Below are 24,651 nucleotides of genomic sequence, written 5' to 3'. Positions count from 1 at the left end.
TAAATTGAGTTTGAGTCCCTCTACCTAGACTGCCTATCAAAAACTAATCTACCTCACTGAATAGTCTTCATGCAGATTAGCAGGAGGCTTTTTAAACACTAAAACCAGTGTCTGGGAACATTTTGAGCTGATCTCTCTTAATAAGGTATGCACATAGTAATAATAACCATCGTAAAATATTCTCTCTACCCCAGTTTCTTCTGTGCCCTGTGAAAGGGTATTTCCATAAGCCCAGCACGTTGGACATGTTGCTATTTTTAAATAAAAATGAATAAAATGTTGTCCCTAGTAAAATAGGCACAGTCTCCCCAATTTGTTTCCATTGTATTATAAAGACAGACACCATATTAATAAGTTCACAATTCATGTACTGGCATCACAAACATCATTCGTTCATTTATTCAATTCAAAGCTTCACAAACACCAAAGTCATGGCGTCGTCATAATCACTCTGCCTGTTTTACATTTATTGTCCACTTGATGGCGCAGTTGAGCAAATGAAGCGTCGTGAAGCTTCGGCCCATGACTGAACCAATTGGATGGAAAGCTTCAATGCTTCAGGAAGCTTCATCTCGACCATCACTAGTTTATTAAACTTAGGTGGCACAAAACACAACTAGACCTAGCAATGGTGTATAGAGTCAGTACTTTCAGCAATGGAGGTGAGTGGAAAGTGTGTATGTAATGTTGTATCATGTAGAGACAGAGAGACACCAACTGAGACCAGAGGGCCCAGGTGTTGCCAGTGCTGCTAATTAACTCAGGTGTTCCCACTCTCCTAATGACCCTCAGCCACGCCCACCTGCAGGGACAACCTGATAGAGTCAGATGCACAGCAAACACATAACATACGTGGAACCGCCGAGCTATCGGAACCCAGGTGACTATACCTGAAAGGGAACAAATAAGTAATACCAATAAATAAAATAACGTTCTTACCCTCCCAGGAAACAATCATTTAAAGCCTTCTATGACCGCACACCAGTAAGACTGGCAGGAAACTGCATATCACAAATTAAGACATTTAAATCTCAGACACTTTATTCTTCATTATTATTATTTTACTTGTTTTTCATATTATTTTAAAATATTCACATCCTACTGTTTTTCTTTTACAAAATTGACTGAATTGGGCTTGAATAGGCACCATACATTGTCAGACCCTCAGTCAGCGGTCGTGCTGCGTCATGATGAGTGTGAGTTTGTGTGAGGCCACCAGAGGGCGCTGAGATTCTGTACAGAAAGACTCTAAATATAACACGTCCTCCTCTGTGAACTGCACTGTGCCACATATATCACATTTCTCCTCCCACCTTTATTGAATCAGATATCAGTATGGACCTAATTCAACAAGAAGTTTTGAACAGCTTATTTTTGCTTGTGTTCTCTATTGTGCTCTGCTCACATCCTTTTTGGTTTGATCATAATAATAATAAAAGGTATATACATATATCTATGAAATGAAACAAAAATGGAGCTGAATTGCTCTTCTGCTGAGTGAGCATGTCTGGGAAAATGTGGAGATGGGCGGAGGGGGACAGTTGTGACTCATTCAGGTGGAGATGACGAAGCATTTTCTCTCCACAAGAATATAAATCACTGCATGTTCTCTCTTTTTCTCTCGTAATTTAATTAAATACAAACATATATATATATATACATATATGTATATATGTGTGTTTATATATATATATATATATATGTATATATATTATATATACTTAAAGTGAGGACTACTCTGTATCAGAAAAAGGAAGGAATCATATTTTGTGGGATAGTTGCGTGATTACAGATTACATGACACAATTTCAGAAGGCATATGATGTTAAAAATCCTCTCTGCTTTCAGTGCTGAAGCTCTGCTGGTTATGTAACGGTGCACACAAGCTCATCCTCTAGAAAAGGTGTGTCCGGGGAAATCTGCCAATCAAAATACGCAAACGGCAAACCGGAGGATGCACTAAGCATGAGTGAGAATCCTCCGGAGAAAGATGGATGACGGGTGGAGGTGTGGCCGAGCCGCGGGCTTGCAGCATGACTTGAAAATGCTGCAGCATCCGGCCGTCCCTCCTCCTCCTCCTCCTCCTCTTCTCTCCATCTTGTGCATACCGGCTGTTTCCTCCCCCCCTCTTTCTCTCAGTCTGCGTGCTGTAGTCCTGCTGTGCGGTCCTCTCAGCCCTCTGTAGTAGCACCAAAGGGAGGAGGAGCCACCAGCACACACACACGCATATCACACAGACACACACACCCTCTCACATCATCTCTTCTGCACGCTCGCTGTAATCACCAGCCAGGCCCGTTTGGAGCAGGGGAGCCTAGCCGATTGTCGCCCAGGATGGATGTACTGATGAAGGGGTTCTCCATGGCCAAGGAGGGGGTGGTGGCCGCTGCAGAGAAGACCAAAGCAGGCATGGAGGAGGCAGCAGCCAAGACCAAGGAAGGGGTGATGTATGTAGGTACGTAACACATCTTGTCTGTGGGGCTACACCGACTTGTCTTAAAAAAAGAAAAGTGGGTAAGTTTGGGGGAGATGCCCCTCATTATTTGGTGTGTACATTGTGTTTTTGCACTGTTTGCAGTCGGGTCCCTTGGGTGTCCATGTCTGGGACACTTGTGAGAAGCGACAAGAACAGAGGGAGGAGGAGGCGAAGAAAGAGGAAGAAAGGAGGGGATGGAGAGAACACTGGCAGGATACTGCTGCAGGACTGGTGCAGGGCAGATGGTGGGGGTCTGCAAGAGTGAAGGATAGGCAGAGTGAGGAGGGGGAGTTGGATGGAGAATTAGATGAACAAAAGTTGTAAATGTGGAGCCGGACAGGAGCTGGTGGAGGATTGGTGTGTTTTGGAGGAAAAAAAAGAATAAAAGAGGAGAGGAGAGGAAAGAGGAATCCTGCAGGGTCTTGTAATGGCGCCGCCTCAAGCTTTTGTCGCTTGCCCCATTTCATTCACACTGAATGGTTTGTGGAGTAGTTTGCACAAGGACGTCCGGTGATGGACTCAATGCAGCGATGAAGTCCCCAGAGACTCCGTTTATCGGCCTTGTTTAAGTTACAGAATAGAGTTGACCTACATTTGATAGGCTGCCATGCATTTCTTTCGGTATATTCACAGATATAAAAAGCATAAATACACATTTAAAGATGCAAGTGAGTGAGGGCGGACAAAGTAAAAAGATAAATAAAAGAAACACTGCAGATGCTTTATGTTCAAGCTGTGGTTTCCTGTTCTTCTATATTAGCTCAAGCAGCAAATGCGTCACATCTCAAGGTTACCTCGAGTGCCAGGCTTTTAGGCCGCCAGAGAGGGGAGGGGCGTTGTGATAGTAGGAGGGTGGGCGAGGAGTCAGCGGAGTGGAAGTCTTCGTCGTCGTGGTCTGCAGTCGGTCCCTTCAGTCACGCAGCAGCTGCAAAAATCACGATGATGAGAATGAAAGAGAAGATAAAAACGTGACAGTTTGAGTGCAAGAGTCAATGTCCTGAGCTGAAAGAGGGAGGGGGGTGGGGGGGTGAGGAAGAGAGGGCAAGGATCACTTGAGCACTGCAGCAATTCACTCTCCCATCACCCCCCTCCGACCTCACCCCACGCTCGTGCTGATGCAAGGACGCGTCTGTGCTCGTTTGTGGCGTTGCAGCAGCAGGATTTGCCTGCCGGTGTGTGCCGCTTTGATGACTAACCCCCCCCCCCCCGCAACAACCAACCCATCTCGGGAAAAGATGGAGGGATGCAGGGGAAAAGAGGGAGAGAGAACAGAGGGAGAGCGAAATGAGGGGTGTTATGTCAGTAAAAGCTCTGAGCTTCTAGTCTCGTGGCTCCTGTATGAACAGATGGTGGATTGGCAGAAAGAGAGAGACGGTTGACACATAGTGATGGAGGGATGACGGAGGTGGAGAGACAACAGTCACTGGAAAGTGAACCCTGTACATTCCAGAGGTTGCAGGTTGGTGACACACTCAGGTAAAGGAGAGGGGGGGGGGGGGGACTGAGAGATGGAGAGAAAAGTATCATGGGGGGACAATGATATGGAGATCAAAGGGGGAGGAGAGAAGAGGGAGGGGGGGGGGGGGGGGGACTAAAGTGAGGCGGGCCGATGGCGCCGATAAACCGCTGTAACTGCCTGCAGCACAGAGCATACGTCTGTTACAGTGCACAAAGTATCAAGGTCTGCTTTCACCAACGCACCAAACCTATTTTTTTTTTTTAAGGCCAAATTTGTGTCAAAATATCATTTTAAGTTAAACGCTGTCGTGCTGCAGAGACGTCCGGGCCGACGCATGTTGCAAATCATGTAATATCTGTCAAAAATGCCTGCAAAAGGATGTATCTTCAACATAGTTCAGCTCAGGTTTTAACATGTGGATCTTTTTGTTTTAAAAAGCACTGTTCATTTACATATTCTTATGAATGAATAATAGAAAACTCAATAGTCAGACAAGGATTTGTGCTTAAGCAGCCCTGCATTGATGTTGGTCCTTTAATTGCTTTTGCATCCCTTATTGATCATCATGAATGTACTTTTTTTTTTAAATGAGTTTATAGGAGAGGTGGAGAGGCGTCAGCTCTCCTGCAGAGCTTTATTTTTTTCCATTAATACATGTGATACTCCCAGAGCATATCTTTTTATCTTTTACATTGCTGCAAACACATACAAATATATCACCGTTATTAGGATTTTTTCATTAAATCTGGGACATCTGAGCTTTCTTCATCTCATCAGGACTGCAAGAGCACAAATCCTTCTCTGGGAAAAAACGATTAAAGCCATATATTTGCACATTATTTCATAATAGGAACAAAAACACTAATCCGTGCAATCTTCCTTTACTGAGCCAAGCTGTCGATTGGGAATGCCATTTACTTTTAGGGTGATTTCTTTTTCTTCTTTTAAAGGCTTTCTTTTTCAGGGGATATTTTCAGCAGTGTGCTGGAGAATTGCATCGGCTTCTGCCTAAAAATCTTTTTTGATTATTGAATTTACTATTTCGTAGATGCAGTCTGTTCTGTGTGACGGGGACAGACAGATATTCACAGTGACACTCAGGTGGCTCCCACTGTTGTCTATGAGAAAGCTGTGTCATTGCAGTGTGCGTGTGTGCGTGCGTGCGTACGTGCGTACGTGCGTGCGTGCGTGCGTCTGTGTGTGTGTGTGTGTGTGAGACTGTACTGCAGTACTGCTCAGTACTCAGGCACGTGGCTCATGAAGCACAGGGAGCGTGCAGAGAAATGGAGGCAGGCAGGAGACAGAGGTGGATGCAGGATGCTTTCAATGGCAGCGTGTAAAAGAGGGAACAGTCACGATGTTCTACAGATTTAGTCTTCTTTCGTTTCAACCTCCGTCCCATTATTCTCTTTCATCTCTTGGAGCAGATATTTCCCTGCGTCTATCCCTCACTCTGACAGATTATATAACCACACTTTAATCTGCTTGGGATCATACTGTAATGAGCACAGTGCTCGTGAGCAGAGAGGGGAATGCAGAGAGGTGCTGCTGTTCACAGATTGTTTCCCAATTAAAATATTGCCATAAAAGCTTTATAGAGCTTTTAAACTGAGTTCTAACGGTTGAAAGGATAAGATAACGAAGAATTCAACAATCCAAGCAGAGAAAAACGGACACTGGGTCTTTGACATGTATTTTTAGAAAGAGCAGTGTGTACAGAGAACCCTTGGAGGGCAACAGCGGCTAAGAAAAGGCTTAAAAAGGCAGTGATGAATATGTTTGAGCACTCCAACTTCTATGTTGTTTCTATGTGTTTGTGGCAATTATAATGCACAAAAGTAAACATCTATGAATGACGTAAAATAAAATTTACACAAAGCAACATCACATTTTTGTACATTTTAATAATTGCCACTTCTAAGGGGTGACGTAATTATAATCATTATAAATGTCAGTTAATATAATAACATTGTTCTCTTATTACTACAAGGATAATTCATTAGTTAGGTGTAAGGTTCACGGCTTGATGTATTGATGAATCAAGCATCCCATTGTAATAACTCACCGATTTTAAAAGACGCAAAATAAATACTCACTAAAACATGAATATAAATGAACCAAACTAATTAAAATATGCAACAAGACAAGACTGCTCTATGAAAGCTACTAAAAAAAATGTCATTTTTCTATGAAAGCAAGAAAACATGTACATGAATTTGATTGTAATCTCTGTTTGATCCCCAGGCAGTAAGACAAAGGAGGGAGTTGTGTCATCAGTAAACACAGGTAAGAAACGCTGTGTACCTGCTAGCCCCATGTGTGACCTCAACAATCTATTTCATTTTCATAAACACTTCAGACACAGCATACATGTAATTTGTGTTATTTTTGAGTTTGTCAAGGACTCATTGTTGCCCCTTGTGGCCGGGAAACAACACCCACCGCGGTTCTCACCAACCGTCAGTGTGCGTTCTCTGGACCTCGGGAGGCAGAAATGTTTTCAAACAATATCATTTTTAAAAAAAAGATACAGTTTGAAAACTCGGCCTCCAGTATTGCTGCTTGCGGCTTTCTCGAGAACTGCACATACAAACAACTTGGGTCACGTCCCTGCTCGACATGTGACGTAGACGCTAATGCTACGCTAGATTACACTTTTGCAAGTGTAATTTTAATGCTTGTCTAAAAGTTAGATTTGAGTGTGTTCCAGTTTCCCTAACCCTCCTTCGCTTTGCACCGTAGTGGCCAACAGGACCGTGGATCAGGCCAACATCGTCGGGGACACGGCGGTTGCCGGGGCGAATGAAGTGTCACAGGCAACCGTGGAGGGGGTCGAGAATGTCGCCGCGTCGACCGGGATGGTCAACCAGGTCAGTTGTCATGGTAACGTTATAGTTTAGATTACACCAGCAGCTTCACCATGACCAACAAACTGATCTGAACCATCATTGATTTCTGTCTTCAACAAGCTGAGACAGAACTCAGAGGTCCAGCAACTAAATTCTGCCTGAAACTGATATTGAATGATCTTTAATAGACAGATGGTTTAAGTTCAGCCACTAGATAGAGCTGTGTTACTATATTCAAACACAGAGAGCTGCAGTGTGTCAAAGAAATCTAATTTCTACTCAATACATTTATTTTCCAGAGGCTAAGGGGAAATATCCATTGACATAAAGCAGAGACAAACAGCAAATACTCACAGAGGACTAATATAATTTTTTTAATGTAAAAAAAAGAAAAGAAAAATAATTAAAATATTGCTGCAGCGCCCTTAGATGTGTCCTAGTTTGGCATTCCTGGAACGCAATTTCTACTTCGGCCACTACCGGCCAACATATGCATCCGTATCAATATATTTATGTATATATATGCGAGCTTATCGTACCTGCAACGTACCTTAGAAACTGAGACCGTCCCCTTTCTCGGTTGCTCATAACAGTTTTGTCTTGTTTATGTTTTGACATAAGCAGATTGAAGTGTGTGTTGATTTCAGCCAACAATAAATTATGAAACTGTACAAAGCCGTAGAATGAATGATGGCTTTCTGCTAGCCAAAGCACAGGAGGCCGACTAGCTGACTGTAACCCATAAGCTAATGTTAGCCAGCTTGCTGTTAAAGTAATTTATTTACACTATTAGTATATCAGGTAGCCTGTTTTTAACCAGATCTCAAGTCAAAATATACTATATCCATTCAAACTGAAATGTAGTTGCATTGTAAAGGTATTGAGACATTTCTCCTATAATATTTGTTTATTTTGTGACACTTATCATGTTTTGTTCTCAAACCTGTTTGTCAGATGTTGGACGAACATCACATTTTCGTCTCTTTCATGCATGTCTGTCTAATAGTCGCGTTTGTGTCTTTCGTGTTTTATTATCGTACTGTGGCAATGCTTCTGTCTTGTGTGTTCTGTGTCGCTGTTCTCACCTTTTGTTGTTTATGTTGTGTCTCATCTGTGTTTCCCCCCCCCCCCCCCCCCCGATAGGAGGAGCCTGTATACGAGGTGCTTATTGGATAGGGCAGTGTGGGGTCATAGGTCATGCTGGGGTGACGGAGGGACAGAGCATACTCTGCATGCTACATGCACCAAGTCGACAGTTTACTATGCGCGCCTGTACAACGTAATCCGATAAACCTGTAATAAATCTTCTCCAGCAGAACGTTTTTCCGGGAGGATTTACTTCAGGACTGTTATATTGGATTACAATAAATGGCACAAGTGTACCTAATAAACTGGCAACTCTGTGTATATTTAGCCACAACAGACTTTGTGAGCGTCAAGAGGGAAAAGTATAAACAGAAGCTGCTGTGATGTTTCCCAAATAAAAATGGGCACATTCCTGCAGTATTTGGGTCTCTGGATAACATCGTTTGATTGTAATAGCATAAAAACACATGATGTCTTTACAATATTCAGAAAAGGAAGTTGTGAATATCATAACATTTTACTCTGACCTCTCAGGCGCTCATTCAGTGATGTGGTTTCGGCAACTATGACACTAAAACTCCACGTTTAACCGTGTAGCTCCTCTGTGTAGCGTGAGGTAACACACAAGCTGCCTCTAGCTGAATATCTTCATGGCATGCACCAAAATAGCTTCATGCACTGCTCAGGCTGAACGAGGCCTGTGCACCTGGACCCGACGCCCTTATATATATACTGTATAGGTCTAATCCACTAACTGAACCCCCTGGGGAGTCTGAAGCATGCCAATAAGAGTTGGGGTCAACCCTACAGCATGGGCTTTGTAGTCTTAAGTGCTTTATTATATCAGAGTTGGAGAAAAACAAAAGCTAGAAGGCCATTGGTGTACGAAGCCCTCTGCCCTGCCATCACCTCATTCTTTCATTCTCTCGGCTCCACCTCTTTTTGTTTTTCTCACTCTTCTTGTTTCCTCTTGCAGGGAGAATATGGGGGAATGGAGCAGGGTGGAGGAGGAGGAGAGGTAAGGGAACAAGCTGGGCTGAGGATTTATAAGCAAATTATGTGTGACACTTTTGGCCGCAATTGTTATGCATTCACTCACTTTGTGATTCTTAGACTTAAAACATTTTTGTGAGACTTTTTGTTCTACAAAAAATGTGTTTATAGCTTTTACTACATAAAATGTATTTAGGTCCATTGTAGGTCCAAAGGGGCGCAATAGCAACTTACAAAAGATCGATTTATTGATTAATTAATTAACTTTACTAATTAAGATCTTTTATATAGAGCAGATGATCACGTATTTGTCCCCTGAAAACAATACTCCTTCTTATGAAACCATTTCATCCCTTTCATTTCTCAGAAAGAAAAGTGCAAATCCATTTAGATTAAACCATTTGCTTGATCTTTAACAACTTGCTGTATTTTACAAGAAAATCATATTTTGTTCACGTCAAATCTTAATCTGAAAAGTAACTATTAACTACAGTTGTCAGATAAATGTAGTGGAGCAAGTAACCTGGACTTTTCTAAATGTACTTAATTATTTTCCTGCACTGCTCATGATAAGTAAACCAATTTTGACATATGATATCTGTGAAGTGCCCCTTTAACTTGTAATGGCATATTTGTATCACATTGTGGTATTGCTACCTATACTCAAGTAAAGGATCTAAATGTGTCCTCAGCCGCTGACATCATCCTCCTCCTCCCTTCCTTTCTTTCAGGGGTATTAGTCGTCAGCAGGACCTTCCCTCCCGTGCTCTTCGGCGTCCCCTCGCTCCCCTGACCTCGCTGTACCAGACTTCAGATGTTCAACTTATTTTTTTGTGACTTTACAGAACCAAAATCAACTAAAACAGACTCTTCCGGATGCCGCACCTATGCCACTTCCCCCCCCCCCCCCCCCCCCCCCTTTGTGATCTCCGTGATGCCTCTCCTCAGCAGCTCTCTGCCACATGTCCTCACGCTGACTTCTCCCCCCTGATTTCCTGCAGCCTGTAGCTTTTCCTCCACTGCCCGCCTTGCCCTCGCCTCACCTGTGTTAGTGTCGTTCCTGATATGAACCCTGGTGTTGTTACAGTCCCTACGCCTACCAACCAATAGGGAAACCTCACACACAAACACACGCACACACACACACACGCGTACACAAAGACACACCTTCATTTGACACATGCATGATACGCACATACACTACATACCAATGCCAGCACAGACGCACATACTGGGCACACATGTTAATTGTAGGATATTTTGGTTGTATAAATAAAGTTACGCCTCTGCAGTTCACAACAATAACAATAACTCACCAAGTGACTGAGGCAGGGTATGAGAGGTTGTGTGATCTGCTTTCTGTGTGCCTGTGTGTTCATGTTAACTTATATACGTGTGTGTGCATGTGTCAAATAAATCTCCAGAGGCTTGTGCAGGGAATCGTGCATTGAGGACAGATATCATTCTGTTTTGTGTGCAGTAGTTAGTTCGTTATTTGGCTACAGTAGACTGCATGAACAGATGTGTAGAATGACTTGTCTCGTGTGGTAACTATAGAGTAGCAGGTGTTCTGTGTCGCTTTGTATGGCTTCGTGTGTGTTTGGCCTCAACGTTTAGAAACAGGGTTTTTAACCAGGAAGCAATACCCGATGCTCATTTTTCCTCAGCTGTTAGAGCGGAAACTTGAATTGTGTTCATGTGTTTGTTGCATGAGAAAACAAGAGCAGTTGTTCCACAAGTTATTGCAAACACTAGCTGAATTTCTGGTGAAATGAGCTGACCATGCTCAACAATACAATTGAAATAATTCCATTTGATGGCAATAAAAAAAAGAAAACATCTCGGGTTTGAATATTTCCCTCAATGTAAAAACGTCAAATAGCTTCGATGAAGAGTTCAAACAAGCTGATAGAGAATATATACACGTCCGACGATTCTTTTCAAATGTTAAGCTATTAAAAGGGAAATTTAAAAGGGAAACCTGGAAAACAAAAGGTTTTCAGGGACTTTGGAGCAGCTGATACTGATCACCTCTTGTCATCGTGTAGTTGCTTTTTAGTCTTTGTGAAACTGATTTGCATGCCATCAGGAGAAACAACGCCGTGTGAACATTAGTCTCTTAGTTATTTCTGTGATAAATAACATTGAGTCAGTGAGGGAATCGATACTCGAAGAGAATGAAGGTTTGGGTTTTATCAAGTATTACCTTTATGTGTAGTCCTGTGTATAGCTTGATTTTTGGGATGTGTACTTGTTTTTAGGGTAGTTGTTTCATATTTCACACTAACTAGTCTGAACCCTGGCTGTTCTGAAGATCCCGCCCATCAACGGTCTCAGCCAATCAGAGGATTCCCTTCTCCTCTCAGTCAGTGTGATGCCACCTTTCACTGCTCATCTGCCCGGCATCAGTGTGTGTGTGTGTGTGTGTGTGTGTGTGTGTGTGTATGCACTGTATGTGTGTGGGTGTGTTGCGTTAACATATACCGGTTCAGCCAGCAAAGTGTGTGCGTGTGTTTGTGTCTGGAGCAGGTTTGTGTGTTTTTACTTTGAGGCCAATGGAAACTGATGACTGCATGTTGCCTTATTAAGCAATCTGACATTCACACACATAGACTACACGTTGCACCACACCTCTACCAACACACACACACAGTACACTTTATATAACTCGCAATCACAAACCACACCAACACAAATCACCACGTTTATGTTGGCATCAAAGCAGACTCGCTGATTTTATAAACAGTACCAGTGAAATTAAAAAGGTTTTGTTGAAATCCAGCAACTGTGTCATGAATTTATTTGAAGGGGTGGCGGAAGACTGGGTGTTGAGTTTTGATCTCAGTGAGGGCCGGATTACCCGGGGCCACAGGGAGGGAAGAGCTGTGGCCCCCTGCTGAATTTGGTTGTTTATTACCAAGAGTTAAAAATAGAAACTTGGTAGCTTTCATGTCCGTGCATTAAGTATGCCGATAAAGCTTTAGACCAGGTTAGCTTAGCTTAGCATAAAGACAAATGAATAAGAATGAAAACCGCTAGCTAGAGGTACCGGCATCTCTAAAACTCAGATTGATATCTTCTCTCTAGTTTAATCTGCACACAATTGTATATATAACATTACAACTTTTGTATAGTTTAAACAATCTTGTTTAAGAACAAGTCTGGCAGTCTCTCTCTCTCTAGTTCCTCCACTTTACGCAGCCTGTCTGTCTCCTTCTCTCCCAGCTGCTGCCTCCCTCTCGTTTGTAGTTGTGTGTCGCTGTGGGACGCTGGGAGTTGTAGTTTTCTTTTTACTAAATCCGCCGGGAGTAGCTTAAACACACCTTTTTAAAAGAGACTGTAGACTTCGTAATCTGACTTGTCAAGGTGAGCCCTTCATCAATCATTAATAAACCCGATGATGGGAAGTATTTAGACCTAGATGGTCTATTGTAGACTATTTGTTGGACGGAATTTGAGTAGGAATCATTTCTGGTTGTTGCATCATGATGCATATGCTTACCTGTAAATTCACAACATATTTTTTAATACAACGTGTTCTTATATGAATGCATGCCACCGTGTGTTGGACATTGTTAAACTCATTATAGATGAAGGGATTGACAAGTCTAACTGTGTCAATCCCTTTTTTGTATGAATACAAATGCAGTCAAACAAAAACCGGGCAAATCCATGTGTTCATGGAACGGCAAATATATCGCGGTCTTGTTGAGTTGTAGTGGATTTTATATACACGTGCACATGTAGATAAGGGAGGTTATGTTTTAAATTAATACATAAAGAAAGTTATGATAATTAATTTGATGAATATTCTGAGGAATGTATTATGAAGCATAAGAGAGGATCACTGTTTTATTATTCTGTTTGTTAATGACAAATGTAATGATTAATTGTATGATGCATGAGAATGAATGGATGTTTTATTGTTTAGACAATAGTTAAAAGGGATGCCGATTGAAACCTGAGATGTTGCTTTTATTCTGAAGGCAGGATAATAGGGTTTTATTCTGAAGGGGAACTTCCTGTCCTTGACCGGAAGTGTGAGCTTTGACCCCGCTACTTTATCGATTTGAGGCATTCTTTGAAGTGGCGAATGGAACTAACCCTCAGGTATGAACCTTATGTCTTATTCGCTGGTCAGCGTAGCATGCTGTGTCTCTGAAAGGTATTTGCATGAATACCTCCACTAACCGATGGGAGCTTAGCTCAGCGAATGCACTGCGAATAAAACTAATTGTAAGACGTGAATTTGGTCTCTTACGTGGTGACGCCAGACAGAAACTGCTGGCTACGTCAGGAGACTGGAAGCGAAACCATGTGAGCGCGTCCGGGCCTGGACTGTGTGTATGTATACAGATGACTCTTGTTTGTTATGATTAAATAATGATTATTATATATCTCTGGCTTCGGAGCTTCTTCTTCCAAGCACCAGGCAGCTCGAGATTCTCTGAACTTTTACAATTTGGTGATTCCCGACGTGGAGTCTCTGAGTGAGCCTTGTGTTTTGAGGAGTGGCTCGAGGCTACAGTGTAGCATGATTTAGAGAAGGCTGAACTTTGTTTCGGGCCTCTTATATACTTGTGCGTTTTGAGTTCCAACAGAACTGAAGTCTGATATGCCTGTAGGAGCTAAGATGTTAGCGGTCTGCAGTGGGAAACGGTTGGAAGTTCGCTGAGTTATACCGACGGGTGCTCTGTTGTGTCTATATACTTATTCTCAGGTTCTGTTTGAATGCACGGATAAATTATGGTCTGGAAAAGACGACGCATGAATTACTAGGCAAGGAATTCATGGCTAGAAACCGAAATTTAAATTGCTTATGACGACGCCTGCGGTTGAGGGCCCAAAGCTCCGGACTAGACAACGAAATTTGCGGACAATTATAAATATTGGATAACCAGTTGATATAACACAGTAAGAGCCAGATGGAGTCGCTGAACTGCCATTCTCTATTACTGCAAACGCGTTGTAAATAGAAGTACAGTGTGCTAATGTCTTGTAAATACTACGTTAAAAGTGTTTGTTAAAATAGAGGAAAAATGAGTTTTCAGACAAAGGGTGCTGCAGCCATTACAACTCACTCATTTGAATAGGGGAAGAGAGTGCTGAATAGCCACCAGGTGTGTACAATGTTTTAACTTTTTTGATGCCGCTAGCTCCGTGCTAACATCCGCTAGCACATCCACTTGTAACGTTTATTCTGTACGTTTTCACCGTCGAAATGCTGCAAGACCCGACTTGCAGCATTATCGCGACTTTAAACATTGTGTGTTTGGGCTGCTCTTGTGAAACATGCATAAGAAATACAAGAAAATCGATAGTTTCTTTGCAAAGATGAGGATTTATTGAATGCTGGGAAACCAAACATGGCCATATGTGTCAATGTTTCCATAGAAACAGTTATTTGCAGTTGATTCTGCGACAAAAAAAAGTTAGATGTAGCTCCTCCCCCACACCTCACAGCTGACGTCAGTTTCCATAGTAACAATTATTTGAGTCTTTGTTTTCTTGATCAGTTCATTCTGCGACAAAAAAAGAAAATTAGCTCCTCCCCCACACGGCAGAAAATTGACGTCACCGTTACCGTAGTAGCAGTTATTCGACTCTTTGATCTCACTCAGTGACATCACGGAGCGCAGAGCCAGAGCTAGCTCCATGTAGCTCCTCCCCCACACCTCACAGATGACGTCAGTTCCCCCACACGGCAGAAAATTGACGTCACCGTTACCGTAGTAGCAGTTATTAGACTCTTTGATCTCACTCAGTGACATCACGGAGTGCAGAGCCAGAGGTATAAATAGAAGTGTTTTCCACTAGGCTGGTTGAGGAGGCACCAGTCTCTGCTCTCTGTTCCACCAGGTTTGGTGGATGAGGCACCAGTCTCTGCTCCACCCAGAACCTCTCTACTGCTGCAGTAGAGAGGTTCTGGGTGGAGCAGAGGTGCACGTGCTTCTCCCCCTGTGACCGCGGGAGTTCGCTCCGCTGGACACAGTTACTGTGTACGCGAAAAAATGAGCAGAGGTGCACGTGCCTGTTCTCCAGGCCCGCGGGAGTGCGCTCCGCTGGGCCGAACCTAGGTATGCGGGTATTATATTTTATTATATTTTACCTCAGGGAGTATGACGCCCCTGCCTTGCAGAGGTCAAAACCACTGCCTTGCAGTACAGATTCTTGATAGCATAAAAGGCTAAGGGAGCAAACCCTAACAGAAAACCATGCACTGGGTATTGTGTTGCCAGGAGCAGTGACTTCCTGAAGTCTCTATGGTTGTCTGGCAACTGGTGCCATCTAAGAACAAATAGGGAACATAAACACAAGCAAAAAGTAAATGATCATTTTTACACTTTAGTTTATGGATTAAACAAAAGACAGCTGGCAGCATCCCGTTGCAGATTTTGAAACCTCTGAGCCTCTAGAGCACAGGTATTCAACTATAGCAGTCGACTCCGGGGCGGATCCGCCCTCAGGTCGGCAGATCCGCCCTACGTCTGCGGATTAACTGCGGACAACAGGCGGATGCCTCTCACTGTAACTGTATAGCAGAATATTGCTGGTGTATTTATATTGCACAGGTATATTGCACATGTCTGTGCAATATATAACTATATATATAAAAGAATATATACAACAAAAAACAAATATAAATATATATATATATATATATATATATATATATATATATATATAATGCAATGCATTCGCGGTGTGTCAAAAATAAGCAAGCAAACTATTTTATTTTTTATTTAAATATATATTTATAAAAAATAATGAAAAATAGCCTCTTCCCATATGCTGTGTTCTCGAACATTCTAGGGGGAAAGCTAGATGACAACTCAAACAACCAATCATGATCATGAAGTATGTGCCCGTCCCGCCTACTTACAACTCAAACGACTAATCGCGTTAATGAAGTATCCAACGTCTTTAAAGTGCTGCAAATTCATAAGGAAAACGTTTGTGACGTTGTCATGAGGTCAATATAAGGGCCACTCATGTAAATATATGACAACGTTAATGTGGTAAGGTGTATCATAAATGATACATGGTCATAAGTGTATGAATACCCAAACATTACACCCATATGTGATTTGTTTACCATCTGTTCATAAAGTGTCTCATATTTGGCATACATCACAGCTTAATAAGGTTGATAACAACAATGGATAATGTATTTAAAAAAAACTAAACTCTTTGTATAAAATTATATTTGTTCCCCTTGAGCGTGCACATATATATTGTGATGTGATTATGTCTTTCCCTTATTAAACTTAAGTGACCTAAGCTGTTTGACATCTCTGTGTTCTTGGCTGGTTGAATTCTTAATGCTTTGCTTTTCTTGTGGCCTCTTTTGCGTTATTGTCCACATTTGGTATGTTTACCTCATGACAACTCACAAACATTTTCCTCATGAATTTGCAGCACTTTGAAGACGTTTTGAATTTAAACAGCCGACTATTTGTTTGAGAAATCAGCAATATTGTAACATCCACATTCTCCATGGTAGTCAGCAGTGTGGTCGCATGTTGATCTGGTTGCCCTCTGCCTTTCGTTGCGACTGCTAGAGATGATCTTGGCCTAGTGGTAAGATCCCCGACTTTCAGCTGTTTTACCACCCAATGATACGAGTTTGAATCCCGTAAATGTAACTTTTGTTCTATCTTTTTATTTTGTTGGTACTGTACTACAGAATTCTTTTACGTGACACGTTTGCACAAAACAAGCTTCAAAGTCGATTATGTGTTATTTGTAACAATTTTATTTCAAAGGAAGAGCAAGGTGGTAACTTCCTGTTTCAACACATAGAGAGCAAGCGACGTTTCAACTCGAGTGGACTTTCTCTCAAAAGACTCGACAACGGTATGTTTAGACCAGACACTGTAGCCTATACGAGAAGGTTTGACATTGAATTGAGGACTTCAACAATACGGCATTCGCGAGGACAGCTACGTGTTCTCTCGCTATTCTCAACGACAACAACAGACGCATTCGGCCGAAAGTCGCCAGTTAACAGGGTCGCCTGTTAAACCGTAACACCGGCAGCTGAGCTGTGTGGTGTTGTATGACAGTAAATAAACGTGTGTTGGTAAATTGAGCTTGTAAGTTAAGGACAAAAATCTGTCTGCGCAGTTTTTCCGGCTAACGCAGTGTTCAGCCTGTGTTCAGGGTTGTGACTTTTCGCGCTACTTTACTCCCGTGAGTTTTTACTTGCTGGACTATTTGTGGTTATTGTAGACGCGCCAGAGAGGGGGCGCGGTTAATGGTTCATTTATGGCATGAAATATCCACCATGGATTAAATGACCACTATTTCTGTTGTGGGAGTCCCACAAACGTCAAAATATCAAACACCCTAGTGTCTGGGTTCATAACCTCCATAGCCCACACAGCCTCGAGCTGCGTCTGGGTGAAGCTGCTAGATTAAGCACTATCATATGGTCAAATAATGTATGCATTGATTTTAAAGACAATTCTTTTAAGACATGCATTGCCAATAAAATGTAATGTATATTTTCTGTATAGCAGAATTACTTGACAATTTTCAATGTCATCCTCAGATTTTTACGGACGTAACACACCAACGGACCCCCGCCGCATTTTAGGTAGGAAATGTTAATGGCCACATTTTAGGAGGGAAACGTTTTCACAGCAACTCAGACTCATTTGAGAGGGAATTGTGTACATGTTTAACTTTCTAAAACGAGTAACTTTAATGATATGGTTCTATAATGACCAGATTTGTTTTAATCCATTAAAACACTATCTTAGTGTATGGAACACTAGCTTTTAGACTGCATGTTTGTTGTATGTTGCACTGAGGATTCATGAGATTTGTATCTGCTTGTGTGATTACAGATGCTGACAAAGAATCAGGTCACGTGCGGCCACAGACGACGAGATCCTGAAACATGCCATTAGCACCGAAATCCTGGTCCACTCATTTGTCACATCCCGCATCGACTATTGCAATGCCCTCCTCACCGGACTCCCCACCAAACTCATCAACAGACTGCAAATCATTCAGAACTCGGCCACCCGGATCATCACCTGTACCAAATCATCGGACCACATCACTCCTGTACTCATCCAACTTCACTGGCTCCCTGTACAATACCGCATCGACTACAAAAACCTTCTCCTCACCTATAAAGCTCTCCACAATCTAGCCCATACTTACCTCTACGACCTCCTCCAGGAACCCTCCCACACCCTCCGCTCATCCTCTTCTGGACTGCTAACCATCCCCACGTCACGCCTCAGTACCATGGGTGCCCGAGCCTTCAGCTGCTCAGCACCCAGGCTCTGGAACTCCCTCCCCCCACACATAAGACAATCAGACTCCATCACATCATTCAAGTCTCAACTCAAAACTCACCTGTTCAAACTGGCATACTCTTTATAACTGGACCCTGTGCACTTCACTTGTTTTTATGTTGATGTTCTGTTTTAATGTTGTTCCTATCTTTCATGCTTTTATCCTGTATTATTTTATTGTAAGGTGACTTGAAAGGCGCTTCCAAATAAAATGTATTATTATTATTATTATTAGGTGGTTCAACCTGGCGGCAGACCGGGGTAGCTCCAGGAGGCGTGCTGTAAATACAATCGCGGTCTTGTTGAGTTGTAGTGGATTTTATATACACGTGCACATGTAGATAAGAGAGGTTATGTTTTAAATTAATACATAATGAAAGTTATGATTAATTTGAGGAATATTCTGAGGAATGTATTATGACGCATCAGAGAGGATCACTGTTTTATTATTCTGTTTGTTAATGACAAATGTAATGATTAATTGTATGATGCATGAGAATGAATGGATGTTTTATTGTTTAGACAATAGTTAAAAGGGATGCCGATTGAAACCTGAGATGTTGCTTTTATTCTGAAGGCAGGACAATAGGGTTTTATTCTGAAGGGGAACTTCCTGTCCTTGACCGGAAGTGTGAGCTTTGACCCCGTTACTTTATCGATTTGAGGCATTCTTTGAAGTGGCGAATGGAACTAACCCTCAGGTGTGAACCTTATGTCTTATTCGCTGGTCAGCGTAGCATGCTGTGTCTCTGAAAGGTATTTGCATGAATACCTCCACTAACCGATGGGAGCTTAGCTCAGCGAATGCACTGCGAATAAAACTAATTGTAAGACGTGAATTTGGTCTCTTACGTGGTGACGCCAGACAGAAACTGCTGGCTACGTCAGGAGACTGGAAGCGAAACCATGTGAGCGCGTCCGGGCCTGGACTGTGTGTATGTATACAGATGACTCTTGTTTGTTATGATTAAATAATGATTATTATATATCTCTGGCTTCGGAGCTTCTTCTTCCAAGCACCAGGCAGCTCGAGATTCTCTGAACTTTTACAATTTGGTGATTCCCGACGTGGAGTCTCTGAGTGAGCCTTGTGTTTTGAGGAGTGGCTCGAGGCTACAGTGTAGCATGATTTAGAGAAGGCTGAACTTTGTTTCGGGCCTCTTATATACTTGTGCGTTTTGAGTTCCAACAGAACTGAAGTCTGATATGCCTGTAGGAGCTAAGATGTTAGCGGTCTGCAGTGGGAAACGGTTGGAAGTTCGCTGAGTTATACCGACGGGTGCTCTGTTGTGTCTATATACTTATTCTCAGGTTCTGTTTGGATGCACGGATAAATTATGGTCTGGAAAAGACGACGCATGAATTACTAGGCAAGGAATTCATGGCTAGAAACCGAAATTTAAATTGCTTATGACGACGCCTGCGGTTGAGGGCCCAAAGCTCCGGACTAGACAACGAAATTTGCGGACAATTAAATATTGGATAACCAGTTGATATAACACAGTAAGAGCCAGATGGAGTCGCTGAACTGCCATTCTCTATTACTGCACACGCGTTGTAAATAGAAGTACAGTGTGCTAATGTCTTGTAAATACTACGTTAAAAGTGTTTGTTAAAATAGAGGAAAAATGAGTTTTCAGACAAAGGGTGCTGCAGCCATTAAAACTCACTCATTTGAATAGGGGAAGAGAGTGCTGAATAGCCACCAGGTGTGTACAATGTTTTAACTTTTTTGATGCCGCTAGCTCCGTGCTAACATCCGCTAGCACATCCACTTGTAACGTTTATTCTGTACGTTTTCACCGTCGAAATGCTGCAAGACCCGACTTGCAGCATTATCGCGACTTTAAACATTGTATGTTTGGGCTGCTCTTGTGAAACATGCATAAGAAATAAAAGAATATCGATAGTTTCTTTGCAAAGATGAGGATTTATTGAATGCTGGGAAACCAAACATGGCCATATGTGTCAATGTTTCCATAGAAACAGTTATTTGAGTCTTTGATCAGTTGATTCTGCGACAAAAAAAAGTTAGATGTAGCTCCTCCCCCACACCTCACAGCTGACGTCAGTTTCCATAGTAACAATTATTTGAGTCTTTGTTTTCTTGATCAGTTCATTCTGCGACAAAAAAAGAAAATTAGCTCCTCCCCCACACGGCAGAAAATTGACGTCACCGTTACCGTAGTAGCAGTTATTCGACTCTTTGATCTCACTCAGTGACATCACGGAGCGCAGAGCCAGAGCTAGCTCCATGTAGCTCCTCCCCCACACCTCACAGATGACGTCAGTTCCCCCACACGGCAGAAAATTGACGTCACCGTTACCGTAGTAGCAGTTATTAGACTCTTTGATCTCACTCAGTGACATCACGGAGCGCAGAGCCAGAGGTATAAATAGAAGTGTTTTCCACTAGGCTGGTTGAGGAGGCACCAGTCTCTGCTCTCTGTTCCACCAGGTTTGGTGGATGAGGCACCAGTCTCTGCTCCACCCAGAACCTCTCTACTGCTGCAGTAGAGAGGTTCTGGGTGGAGCAGAGGTGCACGTGCTTCTCCCCCTGTGACCGCGGGAGTTCGCTCCGCTGGACACAGTTACTGTGTACGCGAAAAAATGAGCAGAGGTGCACGTGCCTGTTCTCCAGGCCCGCGGGAGTGCGCTCCGCTGGGCCGAACCTAGGTATGCGGGTATTATATTTTATTATATTTTACCTCAGGGAGTATGACGCCCCTGCCTTGCAGAGGTCAAAACCACTGCCTTGCAGTACAGATTCTTGATAGCATAAAAGGCTAAGGGAGCAAACCCTAACAGAAAACCATGCACTGGGTATTGTGTTGCCAGGAGCAGTGACTTCCTGAAGTCTCTATGGTTGTCTGGCAACTGGTGCCATCTAAGAACAAATAGGGAACATAAACACAAGCAAAAAGTAAATGATCATTTTTACACTTTAGTTTATGGATTAAACAAAAGACAGCTGGCAGCATCCCGTTGCAGATTTTGAAACCTCTGAGCCTCTAGAGCACAGGTATTCAACTATAGCAGTCGACTCCGGGGCGGATCCGCCCTCAGGTCGGCAGATCCGCCCTACGTCTGCGGATTAACTGCGGACAACAGGCGGATGCCTCTCACTGTAACTGTATAGCAGAGTATTGCTGGTGTATTTATATTGCACAGGTATATTGCACATGTCTGTGCAATATATAACTATATATATAAAAGAATATATACAACAAAAAACAAATATAAATATATATATAATGCAATGCATTCGCGGTGTGTCAAAAATAAGCAAGCAAACTATTTTATTTTTTATTTAAATATATATTTATAAAAAATAATGAAAAATAGCCTCTTCCCATATGCTGTGTTCTCGAACATTCTAGGGGGAAAGCTAGATGACAACTCAAACAACCAATCATGATCATGAAGTATGTGCCCGTCCCGCCTACTTACAACTCAAACGACTAATCGCGTTAATGAAGTATCCAACGTCTTTAAAGTGCTGCAAATTCATAAGGAAAACGTTTGTGACGTTGTCATGAGGTCAATATAAGGGCCACTCATGTAAATATATGACAACGTTAATGTGGTAAGGTGTATCATAAATGATACATGGTCATAAGTGTATGAATACCCAAACATTATTACACCCATATGTCATTTGTTTACCATCTGTTCATAAAGTGTCTCATATTTGGCATACATCACAGCTTAATAAGGTTGATAACAACAATGGATAATGTATTTAAAAAAAACTAAACTCTTTGTATAAAATTATATTTGTTCCCCTTGAGCGTGCACATATATATTGTGATGTGATTATGTCTTTCCCTTATTAAACTTAAGTGACCTAAGCTGTTTGACATCTCTGTGTTCTTGGCTGGTTGAATTCTTAATGCTTTGCTTTTCTTGTGGCCTCTTTTGCGTTATTGTCCACATTTGGTATGTTTACCTCATGACAACTCACAAACATTTTCCTCATGAATTTGCAGCACTTTGAAGACGTTTTGAATTTAAACAGCCGACTATTTGTTTGAGAAATCAGCAATATTGTAACATCCACATTCTCCATGGTAGTCAGCAGTGTGGTCGCATGTTGATCTGGTTGCCCTCTGCCTTTCGTTGCGACTGCTAGAGATGATCTTGGCCTAGTGGTAAGATCCCCGACTTTCAGCTGTTTTACCACCCAATGATACGAGTTTGAATCCCGTAAATGTAACTTTTGTTCTATCTTTTTATTTTGTTGGTACTGTACTACAGAATTCTTTTATGTGACACGTTTGCACAAAACAAGCTTCAAAGTCGATTATGTGTTATTTGTAACAATTTTATTTCAAAGGAAGAGCAAGGTGGTAACTTCCTGTTTCAACACATACAGAGCAAGCGACGTTTCAACTCGAGTGGACTTTCTCTCAAAAGACTCGACAACGGTATGTTTAGACCCGACACTATACGAGAAGGTTTGACATTGAATTGAGGAATTAAACAATACGGCATTCGCGAGGACAGCTACGTGTTCTCTTGCTGTAACTACGACAACAACGGACGCATTCGGCCGAAAGTCGCCAGTTAACAGGGCCGCCTGTTAAACCGTAACACCGGCAGCTGAGCTGTGTGGTGTTGTATGACAGTAAATAAACGTGTGTTGGTAAATTGAGCTTGTAAGTTAAGGACAAAAATCTGTCTGGGCAGTTTTTCCGGCTAACGCAGTGTTCAGCCTGTGTTCAGGGTTGTGACTTTTCGCGCTACTTTACTCCCGTGAGTTTTTACTTGCTGGACTATTTGTGGTTATTGTAGACGCGCCAGAGAGGGGGCGGGGTTAATGGTTCATTTATGGCATGAAATATCCACCATGGATTAAATTACCACTATTTCTGTTGTGGGAGTCCCACAAACGTCAAAATATCAAACACCCTAGTGTCTGGGTTCATAACCTCCATAGCCCACACAGCCTCGAGCTGCGTCTGGGTGAAGCTGCTAGATTAAGCACTATCATATGGTCAAATAATGTATGCATTGATTTTAAAGACAATTCTTTTAAGACATGCATTGCCAATAAAATGTAATGTATATTTTCTGTATAGCAGAATTACTTGACAATTTTCAATGTCATCCTCAGATTTTTACGGACGTAACACACCAACGGACCCCCGCCGCATTTTAGGTAGGAAATGTTAATGGCCACATTTTAGGAGGGAAACGTTTTCACAGCAACTCAGACTCATTTGAGAGGGAATTGTGTACATGTTTAACTTTCTAAAACGAGTAACTTTAATCATATGGTTCTATAATGACCAGATTTGTTTTAATCCATTAAAACACTATCTTAGTGTATGGAACACTAGCTTTTAGACTGCATGTTTGTTGTATGTTGCACTGAGGATTCATGAGATTTGTATCTGCTTGTGTGATTACAGATGCTGACAAAGAATCAGGTCACGTGCGGCCACAGACGACGAGATCCTGAAACATGCCATTAGCACCGAAATCCTGGTCCACTCATTTGTCACATCCCGCATCGACTATTGCAATGCCCTCCTCACCGGACTCCCCACCAAACTCATCAACAGACTGCAAATCATTCAGAACTCGGCCACCCGGATCATCACCTGTACCAAATCATCGGACCACATCACTCCTGTACTCATCCAACTTCACTGGCTCCCTGTACAATACCGCATCGACTACAAAAACCTTCTCCTCACCTATAAAGCTCTCCACAATCTAGCCCATACTTACCTCTACGACCTCCTCCAGGAACCCTCCCACACCCTCCGCTCATCCTCTTCTGGACTGCTAACCATCCCCACGTCACGCCTCAGTACCATGGGTGCCCGAGCCTTCAGCTGCTCAGCACCCAGGCTCTGGAACTCCCTCCCCCCACACATAAGACAATCAGACTCCATCACATCATTCAAGTCTCAACTCAAAACTCACCTGTTCAAACTGGCATACTCTTTATAACTGGACCCTGTGCACTTCACTTGTTTTTATGTTGATGTTCTGTTTTAATGTTGTTCCTATCTTTCATGCTTTTATCCTGTATTATTTTATTGTAAGGTGACTTGAAAGGCGCTTCCAAATAAAATGTATTATTATTATTATTATTAGGTGGTTCAACCTGGCGGCAGACCGGGGTAGCTCCAGGAGGCGTGCTGTAAATACAATCGCGGTCTTGTTGAGTTGTAGTGGATTTTATATACACGTGCACATGTAGATAAGAGAGGTTATGTTTTAAATTAATACATAATGAAAGTTATGATTAATTTGAGGAATATTCTGAGGAATGTATTATGACGCATCAGAGAGGATCACTGTTTTATTATTCTGTTTGTTAATGACAAATGTAATGATTAATTGTATGATGCATGAGAATGAATGGATGTTTTATTGTTTAGACAATAGTTAAAAGGGATGCCGATTGAAACCTGAGATGTTGCTTTTATTCTGAAGGCAGGACAATAGGGTTTTATTCTGAAG

General features: G+C 42.2%; 1 protein-coding gene and 1 long non-coding RNA gene across 13 annotated transcripts; both read left to right on the top strand.

Annotated features, from left to right (window-relative positions):
* The first annotated feature begins 1,935 nt into the window (after nucleotides 1-1,935).
* Nucleotides 1,936-11,644, top strand: sncgb (synuclein, gamma b (breast cancer-specific protein 1)). The gene is made up of 5 exons (XM_034558610.1): nucleotides 1,936-2,455; nucleotides 6,180-6,221; nucleotides 6,678-6,805; nucleotides 8,847-8,888; nucleotides 9,595-11,644. Exons 1-5 carry the CDS (start codon nucleotides 2,335-2,337, stop codon nucleotides 9,601-9,603), a joined length of 342 nt encoding a protein of 113 aa, XP_034414501.1. The 5' UTR covers nucleotides 1,936-2,334; the 3' UTR covers nucleotides 9,604-11,644.
* A 1,273-nt stretch (nucleotides 11,645-12,917) lies between these two features.
* Nucleotides 12,918-24,112, top strand: LOC117748648. Of its 12 annotated transcripts, none has more exons than XR_004611625.1 (7): nucleotides 12,918-12,973; nucleotides 17,418-17,462; nucleotides 17,716-18,875; nucleotides 22,249-22,325; nucleotides 22,550-22,601; nucleotides 23,291-23,335; nucleotides 23,589-24,112. It is a non-coding gene; the product is annotated as an uncharacterized LOC117748648 (long non-coding RNA). The 12 variants fall into 12 exon arrangements; XR_004611622.1 differs by having other exon boundaries at nucleotides 22,511-22,601; XR_004611626.1 differs by lacking the exons at nucleotides 22,249-22,325; nucleotides 22,550-22,601 and adding exons at nucleotides 16,368-16,444; nucleotides 16,669-16,720 and having other exon boundaries at nucleotides 12,959-12,973.
* The last annotated feature ends 539 nt before the right edge of the window (nucleotides 24,113-24,651 follow it).

Source organism: Cyclopterus lumpus, chromosome 19 (genome assembly GCF_009769545.1).
Source record: "Cyclopterus lumpus isolate fCycLum1 chromosome 19, fCycLum1.pri, whole genome shotgun sequence".
Lineage (NCBI taxonomy): Eukaryota > Metazoa > Chordata > Actinopteri > Perciformes > Cyclopteridae > Cyclopterus > Cyclopterus lumpus.
This window is presented reverse-complemented; position numbering and strand designations above follow the sequence as displayed.